Source organism: Typopeltis vanoorti, chromosome 17, assembly GCF_054136105.1.
Source record: "Typopeltis vanoorti isolate ZY-2024b chromosome 17, IOZ_Tvanoo_1.0, whole genome shotgun sequence".
NCBI classification, from domain to species: Eukaryota; Metazoa; Arthropoda; class Arachnida; order Uropygi; family Thelyphonidae; genus Typopeltis; species Typopeltis vanoorti.
In genome coordinates this window covers 7,910,232-7,923,671 of record NC_143565.1, presented here as the reverse complement: position 1 = coordinate 7,923,671, position 13,440 = coordinate 7,910,232, and the positions used below count along the sequence as shown (strand labels likewise).

At 39.9% G+C, this 13,440-nt stretch overlaps 1 protein-coding gene across 1 annotated transcript in view; it reads right to left on the bottom strand.

Annotated features, from left to right (window-relative positions):
• The window catches only part of LOC150097118 (dynein beta chain, ciliary-like), a 225,437-nt gene that overhangs the window by 100,854 nt on the left and 111,143 nt on the right, over positions 1–13,440 (bottom strand). The window contains exons 7-8 of the mRNA XM_090407588.1: positions 12,189–12,335; positions 4,008–4,175 (exon numbers count right to left, since the gene is read on the bottom strand). Coding sequence (XP_090263714.1) covers positions 4,008–4,175; positions 12,189–12,335 — 315 coding nt within the window. The remainder of the gene's footprint in view (positions 1–4,007; positions 4,176–12,188; positions 12,336–13,440) is intronic.

Below are 13,440 nucleotides of genomic sequence, written 5' to 3'. Positions count from 1 at the left end.
TAAACTGCTCATTCAATAATTCCACTATAACCTTTGCAACTGTTATTTTGCTGCCATAACTACCCACCAGTGTCAATCTTCCATAATCATTCCTTCTCTCGTTTGCAATATAGTGGAAAAATTCCCTTGAGTTAACCTTGGCTTGACCAGCAAATCTCCTCTCATACTTCACCTTTTCTTTCTTTACCATGCTCATCACCTTTCTAGCCTGCACTTTATACTCTTCATGGATCCTATCACTACCAACTGTTTTATACCTCCTCCACATCATTTTCTTTTGCAGCACAGCTTGCTTGATTTCACTGTTCATCCATTTCACTCCTACTTTATTTACTTGCTTAACTCTTGGTATGCAGTTATATATTGTTTGTGTCAGATACTGCCTTGTGAATTTCCATGCACTTTCAATATCTTTTCTGGTCAGCTCATCTACTCAATATACTGATGCTAACTAACTCACTACAAAGCTTCCTATAATCACCCATTTTATACCTCTTGTTTCGCCACTTTCAAAACAAGTACATGATGATCAGTGAAGTTATAACCAAGTCCAAAACATTAAAGTCTCCAGTTGCTTCAGCCGCATGGTTGGTGGATTGAGTGGCAGAGATGAAGAGTTGTAGAGTAGCTGCCCTCCCTCAATGAGTCTTTGGACTTGCTGGAGGCGTCACGTAATTAAAAATAATAATAATAATAATCTCTCAGAAACTCAACAAACTCACTCTCCTCTTTCCCATACAGTATCCCTTCCTTCCATTCTATAATTCCTGTAATTAAAGTCTGTCATCAGGATCATATTTTTTCATGCCCAACCAATTTGCTTAAACATTTTACAATCAGTATTCTCTACATTCCCTGTCATATAACAGCATCCTATCAGATGCATAATTCCTGTGCAGTCATTAACAGCACTTCACCTCCTCTTTTCACATTTCTATCCTTCTTGAAAATTATATATCCTTCCATTTCTATTCCAAACATCACATCCTCATCAGACATCGACATTTCACTTATTTCAATTATCTTTGGCATACTGACTCAATCAATGCAACAAACTCAGCTCTCTTGTTTCAAATACTCATTATGCTGTGCTAAGCTGGGTACTGACTCAATCAATGCAACAAATTCAGAGCTCTTGTTTCAAATACATCTTATGGTATGCTAAACAAGTTTTATCAACAAGTTGTGTATGGGGGTGCAATATCCAGGAAAAGGAAAGTCACTAGTGGAGTGCCTCAGGGGTCTGTTTTAGGGCCATTACTATTTAACTTATATATTAATGATATTGGTGAAGATTTGGATGGAGATATTCAGTTGTTTGCAGATGATGCAAAGTTGGGACGAACCATAAAGAGTAGTGAAGATGTTGTGGCCTTGCAAGAAGACTTGAATAAATTGAGTGATTGGGCAAGCAAATGGGGATGTGAGTTCAATGTTGCAAAATGTAAAGTTTTAAAATTTGGAAAACAAAGATGGGATGCAGAATTTATGCTTGGTGAGAATATATTGTTGGAAGTAGAGGAAATAAGAGATCTGGGGGTGATAGTGGATAAGGATCTAAAATTTAGGGGACACATCGCCAAAATTGTGAAGACAACACAAAGACTTCTGGGAATGATGCGGAGGACACTGACATGTAGAAGTAGGGAGATACTTGTTCCAATGTATAAGGCTTTGATTAGGCCACACTTGGACTATTGTGCCCAGATTTGGTCACCAGGTTTTCAGAAGGATGAAGAGATGTTGGAAAGGGTCCAAAGGCGACTGACTAAGATAGTTTCTGACCTCTGGAATGTTGAGTATGAGAAAAGATTGAAAAGATGTAATTTGCAGAGTCTCGTGGAGAGAAGGAAGAGGGGAGATATGATAGAGACCTACAAGTTGGAAAGGGGTTGTTATAGGATCAATGGTGGAGAAGTTCTACAGAGAATAGTGGGAGATCAGGGGAGAACCAGAGGTCATCCCTGGAAACTGTATAAGGAGGGTGTGAGTAAGGGAGTGAGAGGCAGGTTTTTTTCGTGCAGAGTTGTGAGTGATTGGAATGCCTTGCCTGAGAGCGTGGTGTCTGCAAGTAGTTTGAATGTGTTTAAGACACGGTATGATGAGATGTGTGTGTAAGATAAAAGGACCTCCTAGATGAGTCTTTGACTCCATGAGGTCTTGTTTAATAATAATAATAATAATAATAATAATAATAATAATAATAATAATAATAAACTGGGAAGCTCAATGGATAATAAAGATGATAAACAGATCCTGCAGATACTGCCTTGTGAATTTCCTTTTATAGTTGGGCAAAGGATAATGGATATACCAGTTCAGTATACTCAAGTGTAAAGGTCTGTGCTTTGGAATGAAAAGCCTATAAGCTACAGGGTGTTCGGGATAAATTTGACATATTTATAATTAATTATATTTTTCCGTAAGTTACATGTATTAACACACACTTCTCTTCATTTAAAAGTTTGGACCCTTCTTCATTCATATACAAGATGTCAGAAAGGATGGATAGCTGGAACCCACCTGAATCATGGAAGAGAATAACTTGTATCATGATGATTCGTGCCCGCCATCAAAATAAGGATATTACGACTGCTGCCCAATGCTCCCTGAATACAGTAAAAACAACCAGGCATGAACTAGAGACTTGCAATGGTGACTACGAGGATGTAGCAAGAAGAAAGATCCCTAGCAGACGATCTGATTGCGTTCGTACAGCAGAATTCCTCGCAAATCTGCAGGAACAGGTGTTGAAGAACCCTGGCATTGGAATTCGGGATTTGTTCGTGGAGTTGCTAACTGTAGTCAAGCCCTGGATAACAAGGGTAGTCAATGGTAGGCCGTATGTATGGCAGCAGGATTCGGCCCCTTGCCACACCTCTGGGAAAAGTCAAAAATGGTTGTCTGAAAATTTCTACGACTTCACCAGTCCAAATGTTTGGCCTCCAAACTCCCCAGACCTTAACCCCATGGATTATTTTGTATGGAGCGCAGTTGAAAAAGACACCAATCGCACTTCCAGTAATACAAAAGCCCAGTTAATGGATAAAATTAAAACAGTTTTTGCGGCCCTTCCCAGGGAGACTGTAGCATCAGCTTGTTCGAGGTTCCGAAGCAGAATTGAAGCTGTGATCGATGCTAATGGTGGTTATTTTGAGTAAATCTTGTTGATAGTATTGTAATTAACTCTGCCTGTAATGTTTTTTTGTCAATTCATTAAATTTAATAGATACAAAGAAGATTTTCTTTTTCCTTACGAAACTGTCAAATTTATCCCGAACACCCTGTATATATAAGAAAGAAGAAACCATATTGCAAGAAAATGAGTCAGGGATGGGGGTGAGGGGGGGGGGGAGCTGGAGTTAGAGGACATATGCAAATGGACAAAACAGTTCAAAGGCTCTCTTGGATGGAATAAAGAAGTTATATTCCTCCTTTAAGGTTTGATATGACCATGTGTGTTACAGTACAGAATTAGTCACTTGTGTTTCTTGGGGATGAGGAAATGGTGGAGAGGAACCAGAAAAAAGTGAACAAAATGACAGTCACTTACCTCTGGTTGGGGTGGTGTTGAGCTCTTCACAGAGCAATCATACTCTGTGTTCTCTCTGAAAATAAGCTGAAAGTTTGTGATTATAAATTTTAGTTCATGGAGATAAAAGAGATCATATGACAGAAATATAAGTTACTAAAGGGATATTTATCAGCAAATAATGAAGAAATTTTTTGATAGATGACAGGAGGGAAGAAAAGTAGATTATCATTTTTGGAAGTGGTGTGAAAGTGTAGTTAGCAAGAGCAGCAGGAATAGATGTTTTGATTAGAGAATGGTCAATAAGTACAATAGTTTGCAATAAGCAGCCGTGAATGCTTTGTCAGTTAATTAATTTAAGAAGTATGACAGGCATTATGTGAATGATCTTCAGACTCCATGGTGATGCTCGTGTTAGAATAATAATAATAATAATAACAAAAAGTTCAACTTCATTGTTATAAATGTAACATACCTCATCTCTGAGATCAAGAACGTCATAACTCCTTGTTGAAAAGATGCTGTATACTTCATGAAACTCTCCATTGATTGCTTTCAATTCAATTCTTAAGCACCTGTTTCCTACTCCTATTATTTCAATTTTATCTAGTGGAATATATTCTTCTGCTGTCTTAAATATATTCTGGAATAATAAATATTTCAGTTCATATTTCATTGTGTTAATCTTCAGACAAATATTTTTTTAAAAAATAATAAAATAAAATAAACTTATGCTATTCAAGAGTGAAAAGCAGCTTGGAGTGTAAGAATATGAGCAATAGATAGCAGAAGACTGAGAATGTAAAAATGAGCAAGACTGACACAATGAAAGGAGTAAAACTGACAGTGAGAAAGTGAGTGTGGCAAATGCCATGATAAGTTGAGAGTGAATAACTACAAGAAGATGAAAGATTTAACAGCTATATTGGTGAAGGTAAGGAAAGCAATAAAGAACATACATACATCTTCAAGGCCCACCTTTCCTAACTGGGTTGTGGGGGCAACAGCTGCAAGAGGAACTTTCAATGGTTATGATCCTCTGCCACCAAGCTCAGGTGTTCTGGTGGGATTCCTAAACGTGTCCACCCAAGGTTTTGAATAAAATCTATCCAGTGAGTCCTTGGCCTTCGACGTGGCCTCCCAACCTCTGGCTTGGCAAAGAGGGCCTGCTGAGGGAGCCTCTCTTGTGGCATTCTGACCAGGTGCCTGTACCAATGTAACTGTGATCTCTCAACATGGAGAAGCAGCGGTTGAGTATTGAGGGTTTCCCGAATTGCAGAGCTTCTGACTCTTTCGAGTATTGTCAGCCCCGCAACTCCTCGAAGGAAACTCATTTCAGCCACTTGGATTCATGTCCGCATTCTTTCGGTCATTACCCAACTCTCATGACCATAGGTGAGGATGGGGACATAGACTGTATTGAAGACAGCCAGCTTTGCCTTCTGGCTTAACTCCCGCTTCAATACTACCGGATGGCCAAGCTCCTGCAATATTGAGCTTGCTAAGCTAATTCTAGCTCTACGTCCCATTTTCCATCATTTGTGAATATGGACCCAAGGTATTTAAACTTCTCCACCTGCCTCATTGGCAGGTGGAGAAGTTTAAATACCTTGGGTCCATATCCACATACATGTAGAGTGCACTGGGATGGTTGTCTTGAGACCACAAATGTTTCAGTTTTGGCCACACTGATCTTCATTCCGGCGTCTGCACAAACAGCTACAAACCTATCCAGGGTCTGCTGGAGGTCATCTGTAGAAGAGCTAAGCAGAACTAGGTCATCTGCAAAAAGCAGACGTCCAATGCTACATCTTCCAATTCTGACACACTCACTGCCTCGGCTGTGCCTATCAATCCAGTCCATAAATATTATGAAAAGGAGGGGTGACATACACCCTTGGCGGAGACCAATGGAGACTGTGAAAGGTTCAGAGTTTGTGCTGCTTACGCTGACACAAAACTCTGGGCATTCATACAGGGACTTGATGGCAACTAATAGTTGGCCATCCACTCCATACTCCTGTACTACTTGCCAAAGCTTATCCCGAGGAACTCGGTCATATGCCTTCTCCAAGTCCACAAAACATGTGTAGACATTCCTGGCATATTCCCAAGATTTCTCAAAGACTTGCCTAAAAGTGAAGATTTGGTCAGTTGTGCTTCTACCAGGACGAAAGCCACATTGTTCTTCCTGGAACTTTGACTCAACTATGCTCCTGCACCGGCTTTCCAAGCACCTAGCATACATTTTCCCAGGCAGGCTGAGCAGAGAGATGCCACGATAGTTACTGCAATCCTTCTGGTCTCCCTTCTTGAAGACTGGTATTATTATGCCTGTCTGCCATTGCTTTGGTGCTCGCAAAGATATTCAAGCAGCCTGACACACTCAAGTCAGCCAGTGAATGCCGTCTCGATTTAAGGCTTTTAGCATTTTGGGCCGAATTTCATCATCGCCAGCAGCCTTGCCCGATTTTAGCGATTTTATTGCTAAATGGACCTCTTATGCTGTGAGACTAGTCAATGCCCCGATCTGCACCTCTTGGATGTCCACAACTGCTGGGCCACCCGAATTAAGAAGGCTCTCAAAGTATTCCCTCCATCTGTGGAGGATATCCTTCTCGGTTGTTAAAAGTGCACCATCAGTGGCCTTAATTGCCCTTGCTGTGCACGATTTCCTCCCTCGAAGGTGGCAGATGGTCTGCCAGAATACTTTGTTTGCATTTGCATAGGATGAGTCTAATCTTTCTCCAAAGGATTCCCAAGCCTTCTGCTTTGCTGTCTTTACTGCCTCAGCAGCAGCTTTTCATGCCTCAGCATACTGCAAATGCATCTCAGGTGACCTGACCGTAAGCCATGTTAGGTAGGATTCTTTTTTTTGCCCGGACAGTTTTTGGACTTCTTGGTTCCACTAAGGTGTCCTTTTCTCACTGCCCGTTGCCATGCCGAACCACTTTTTGCCACAGCATGAGAGTGCAGAGGCAGTGACAGCTGTTCTGAACAGCTTCCACTCCTCCTCAACATCTGCAGTATGCTTGGGAATCTCTTTGAACCTGGAGGAAATGTCATCTGCAAAATTCTTCCTCACAGCCTTATTTTCCAATGTCTCCCATTTCATGCGGTATAGCTGCTTAGGCCTACCAGCATTGATGGTAGCATCTGGTTTCTGAAGCCGTAGAGTGCACACAACAATGTGGTGGTCAGTTGACAGTTCTGCCCCTCTTCTCACATGAATGTCCAACACTGAGGAAAATAGGTCTGCTGAGACTATAAAGAAGTCAATCAGAGACCTTTGTTCTAGTGTATCCCTGTACCGGTATACTTATGGACTTCTCGGTGCTGGATGAAGGTATTCATTATGGACAAGCTGTTAGTACAGCAGAAGTCCAATAATTTCAACCCATTCACTTTAAAGTCAGGGGCACCGTTCCTCCTGACCACATCCCTCCATGTCTAGTCATCTGTTCCAACATGTGCATTGAAGTCACCCATTAGCAGGACTGATTCCATGTCTGCCACCCTGTCAAAAGCAGCATCCACTTCCTCTAGGAAGGCAGAGTATTCTGGCACCACAGCCAAATCATGGTTTTTCATCTGAAGCCTTAACACACATACCCGTCCCCCCAATGGGATCCACTCAGCAACACAGTCTGACAGCTGGAGGCTTGTGAGTATCTCCACACCCACCTGAGCAGACATTGTCAGGTTCAGGCAGGTGTGGTTAAAGAACATGCAGAATGAAATTAGAAGACTGATGGATATGAATGGAAGGGTGTAGTAAAAAACTAAATGAAAAAGGTGATGCTAGAACAGGGTGTTAGAACTAGGTTTATTGCTTGCAGAGTGGTGAATGAGCGGAATAGGTTGCCATGACTGTGAATGAGTTCAAAGCAAAGTATGATGGATACTGCACAAATGCTGGATAGTTCTTGACATGATATTCAGGGCCTCCGTAGATGAGTCTAAGGACTCCTTGGAGTGGCCTGTAATAATAATAATAACAATGATTTGTGAGTAACATTGGGGATGCATTTATTAGAGGTATGGTGAAGGTGAAGTAAAAAGTATGTTGCACCCTTTGATTGAAAAGGTCTATATTCGATTCTCGTCATGATGAAAGGAATTTTTATATGGTATTTTAACTTTATATTGTATGCAGTAGGTGTAGGTGATGATGGTAGTTACAGATCGCTGTAGTTGGTGGAGATGAAGAGTTGTAGAGTAGGTGCCCTCCCTTGATGAGTCTTTAGACTCCTTGGAGGTGTCCCTTAATAATAATAATAATGTAATAGTGTTTTTACTTGGCAAAGTTACAAATAAGAAGTCAAAAGTTTGACATGAGGGATTTCTTTCGGTCACATAACAATAATAACAATGTATGCATTACCAACAGTGGTATAAAAATGAGAAGGGGGGAGAGAAAGGGTACATTGGAAATGTTTCATGAGTGAGCAACAGAAATGTGAGCTGCGTGAAAGTGGGAAAATGAAGTGATAAATTCTAATAATGAAGGTGTGAAATTCAGAGTGAAGGAGTGAGTAATAGTGAATGAAATACAAATGAGAGTATTAAAGGAGTGATTGAAGGTATTGTGAATGATGATGTGGCAATGAGGAGAGAAATAGCACACTTCCACTAACTCCTTCACATTACAAAACAATAAAATACGATGAAAAAAAAGCACAAGTATGATAAAATATGAGCACAAGCAACTTCAAAAGTGAATGTTATGTAACATATCATGTTGGAGGCTTAATGGATTGTATACAGCACTCAGAAAGGATTAAAACAGAATTTAATACTTCCTATATCAGCTCATCAAATCACTTGGTTACTGAGAAATACTTTAACAAGCAGAGACAAACAAGTTATTGTTCCTCCATATCGAGCCCTGATAAGACCCCATCTGGACTACTGTGCCCAGATATGGGCTCCAGAGTTTCTTTTTGATGGTGAGGAAGTGGAGAGGATCCAGAGACGAGTGACCAAGATGGTGGCAGGTCTGTGGAATGAACCTTATGAGAACAGATTGAAGATTTGTGGGTTGCAAAAATTGGTTGATAGGCGGAAAAGGGGTGATATGATTGAGACATTCAAATTACTGAAGGGTTTCTATAAGATCAATCCAGAAGATATTTTTGAGAATAGGACTGGTGGTGGGAGAACTAGGGCCATACATGGAACCTGGGCAAGAATGTGGTTAACAAGGGTGTTAGCACTAGGTTTTTTACTTGGAGAGTGGTAAATGAGTGAAATAAGCTGCCAGAGTCGGTTGTGGGTGCCATGACTGTATATGAGTTTAAGGCAAGGTATGATAGATACTGTGTGAATGTCGAATAGTTGTTCTTGACATGATGTTAGGGCCTCCCTCGATGAGTCTGTCGACTCATTGGAGTTGCCCGAAATAATAATAATAATAATAATAATAATAATAATATATTTCGACTCAGTTACAGACATCTTCAGGGATTATAAAAAAACTAATGTAACATATATACAAATATCCCCCTCCCTCCAATAAAAAAATCACTTTAAAAAAACGTTTTTTTTTAATTATTTCCTCTTCTTTGGTGCCTTTACTAACCTGGCGCCTGTGTCCGTCAGACATATTGCACATATGGCCGGCACACCCCTGAGCAGTTCTCTGGGTTGCCTTCATGACCTTTGCAATATGGCCCAAAACTTCAAATTTTTATTTACAATCACCTCAAGATTTTTTGCCTCATCCACTTGTTCTATTAGAGATCCACCAATAAAAGTACGCGGCCTCCAATCTGTGGATCCCAAATTTAAAGACTTTACATTTAATTGCATTAAACTGAAAAATACACCCTAACTTCAGATCATCTGCAAATGACTGAATATCTCCCTGCAATCCAGTGACAATATCATTGACATAAAAGTTAAAAAGCAAAGGTCCAGTTACTGAGCTATGTGGAACTCCACTTCTGATGACCTACCTTGATGCAGCTCGCCAATACATAACCCTCTGATATCTATCAGATATCAGAGGATTATGTATTGCAAATTTCCTATCCATTTCGCTAATCTGATATCTAATACCATGTGTTACAGCTTAAATATCAACTGATCATGTGGCACCCTAACAAATGCCTTTGCATGATGCAAAAATATGCCTTCCTTTGTCAACTGCTCTTGTCACTTTATTATAAAAGTTGCAAGCAAATTACCAAAACAAGAGTATCCTTTAACAAATCCATGCTGACTTTCATAGATAATATTATCCTCCTCTGCCTCCCCCCCCCCCAATTTTGTATATTATCTCTTACCAATTTCTCCAAAACTTGTTAAAGTTTTGGAGAAATTGAAATACAAGAAGAAATACAAACTGGTGTATAGTATGATGCCTGCATTCTACCACCACCCTTGTGCAATGGCACTATCTTACCCTCCTTCTACTCACTGGGCTTTCATTGAGCAGCCAGGTCAATGGAGCACTTAGTTCACATTCTCTTAACACATGCAGTGAAATCCCATCTAGTCCCACTGCCTTATTGATGTATTTATTAGTATTTGAAACACACTCTCCTCCTTTGCCAGCCTGGCTGGCTGAGTGGTTAGCATATCTGCTCTCCAGCCAAAAGGTTGCGGGTTCGAATCCTGCCTTGGGCATGGATGTTTGTGTCTGTGGAAATACTAGTGGTGGTGGTCGGAAGTAGATGGTGTTGGTGGATTGAGCAGTGGAGACAAAGTTGTAGAGCACGTGCCCTCCCTCGATGAGTCCTTGGACTCCCTGGAGGTGTCAAATAATAATAATAATAATATACTTCTAAGCCATCAATTCTTCCCATTCCTCCAGGAATAAAACCTGCTTTTTCAGGATGAAATGCCCCACTGAACTGATCATTAAACAGCTCCACTATATCATCTACACTGGTCACTTTACCCCCTTTTCCATCTAATAGGGTAATTCGACTACAATACTTCTTCTCCTACTGGCCACATAACAAAAGAATTTCTTTGGATTTTCCTTGGACTGTAGATAATCTCTCCTCATATTCCATTTTTGCCTTCCTTACCATACTAGTCACTTTCCTGGCCTGAGTCTTATATTCCTCATGCAACTGCCTTCCATCTCTCTATCTCTCTTTACACATTTTTAAAGTGAATGATTAATGAATTCAAACATGAAAACATTGAAAATGTGTAAAGAGAGAGAGAGATATGGAATTGCATGAGGAGTATAAGATTCAGGCCAGGAAAGTGACTAATATGGTAAGGAAGGCAAAAATGGAATATGAGGAGAGCTTATCTACAGTTCAAGGAAAATCCAAAGAAATTCTTTTCTTTGCTAATTTCTAAGATTATTATAGTTGCTTACCTTATAATTCCACATAACTTCCTTTCTTCTTGAAACTACTGCATGTCTATACAGCCTCAAAGTCAAGACTGTATGGTCACTCTCACTAATAGTTGCAAGATTGACATCTCAGTTATAATGAGCTCCTCTGATGCAAGCACCAAATCTAAACCTCTCAATCCTTATAATGATCACTCACTTTGCACTCATCAAACTGATCGAACTGATCAGCCTAAACATTTCTTACTCATTATCCTTTGTGTTCCCTGGCCTATAGCAACATTCCACTAAATATCTTGTATTGCCCACCTCCACCTCTCACACTATATATATTTTCAAAGTTATTGGTACCATTTTCTTCCAATTACTCCACTATGAGAGGACTCAACTCATCACTTAGTACAAGTAACACTCCATGATCCTATTTGCCCTTCCTATTCTGCCAAAATATGCTGTACCATTTTACTTCTATTCCTGTCAGGACATCATCTTCAGTCAACCATGTTTCACTGATTTCAATGATATCAGAGTAAATCTTAGAGATCTTAGAATAAACTTCCTTTATTCCCAACACACCTGGCATTTCTATAAAGAAACATCAATGCAGTGTGATCATTTCTATACCTAGTATTATTCCCTCTAGATTACACTTAACTCAGCAACGTACATTCTTCCATCTCCCAAGTGATTATCCCCACAAGAGGCTACCATGTACCCTGGTATCTCTAGTTTCCCTGTCCTAATACTTTTACTTGTCCCAAGAACAACAATCTCTCCCTTCAATGCCTTTCCATGTTCAAATGCAGTCCATCTCTTGCATACAGCTTTCTTCTGTCCTCAAATACACTGCAAGCACCCACATATTCCAGACCTCTCTTCTGATGCAGAAGTAATTTTTCCTACATTATAGGAGGAGAGAGAGAGAGAGAGAGAGGGAGAGGTCTTGTCTCTGGAAATTAAATGCTGTTATGAAGAATATGAGGACTAGATTTACTGCAAGGAGAGTAGTGAAACAGACAAATTGAGTTGGTAGTAGCTGTGATGATGAATGTACATCAGTATGATAGCACACTCACAATAGCAACTATCATTATTTGCCTAATAGGAATTTGCCTAACTATTATTCAAAATGCCTATCATTCACACTTCAGGAATGATAGGCATGTGTGAATAATAGTTAGCGTGAACCTACACATTGAGTTTTCAACTAAAATTAATAGTAACAGGAATAAGAATAAAACAGATAAAACACACCTCGACAGTTTTTAATCTCTCAAGAAATCTCATAAAGTGGTCAAACACTCGACTGTCTGGGAATTCCCAAGTGTAGAATTTTACCAATTTAGAATAAGCAAGAATTTTTTCTCGACATTCATTATATGCTTCAATAAAGTGGTTTTGAACCTGTAGTGCATTTCTGACTTTCTCTAGGCTTGTCTGCAGGTCCACACGAAAGAGATACTGGGTATCCATATAGTGATAACACTAAACACAGAAGAAAAAAAAATTAGAAACTTGGTAAGATCAAACACTGCTAAGGAAATCACTCATATTATAAAAATGTCATAATAAAAGTAGTTACATCTCTAATGATAAGAGTATCAATCTTTTACAACAGAGTGCTGAAACAAAATAAGTAATTAGCAACTAAATAATTATTTCTCAGGACTACTAACTCGAGAACATGCTACATGTAACTGTCCATGTCGGAAACATTCACCTCTTAAATTTAAACCTGCATATTACTTTAAAACCTGAAATGGCTGTGGAAGAATGGCATTGTGGGATAAAAATGGGAATGGAGTGACTGATGCAGAGGACATAGTGGAATTGTTCAATGAACACTTTATTGGAGTATTTCATCCTGGAGGAGTCAATTTGAATACTAGACGGATAGGGCAGGTTCGAGGTTTAGAGGTGCAGGAGGAGAGTGTGTGTTCCAAATACTGAGTACTCTGGATCTCAGTAAAGTAGTGAGACTGGATGGTATTTCACCACGAGTTTTGAGAGAATGTGCTAGGGAACTTAGTGCCTTTGACCTGGCTTTTCAATGAAAGTCTGGCTGTGGGAAAGGTGCCCATGGAATGGAAGGAAGGTAAGATAGTGCCATTGCATAAGGATGGTAGCAGACTAGAAGTGTCTAATTACAGGCCAGTTTGTATGTCACAAGTAGTTAGTAAGATCTTGGAGAAAGTAGTGAGGGACCGTATACACCATTGGGCAGATGAAGGTATTGTTATCTCTGAAAGTCAACATGAATTTGTGAAGGAGCACTCTTGTTTTAGCAATATGTTAGCCTTTTATAATAAAGTTACAAGAGCATTAGATGAGGGAAAGGCATATAGTGCCATTTTCCTAGACTTAGCAAAGGCATTTGCAGGGTGCCACATGATAAGCTGATATTCAAGTTGCAGCACATGGGTCTGAATGTCAGATTGGTCAACTGGATTCAGGATTGGCTGTCTGATAGGTATCAGAAAGTTGTGTACATGGAGCAATATCAAAGAGGCAGTTACAAGTGGGGTTCCACAGGGCTCAGTACTGGGACTTATATTGTTTAACCTTTATATCAATGACATTGTCCGTGGAT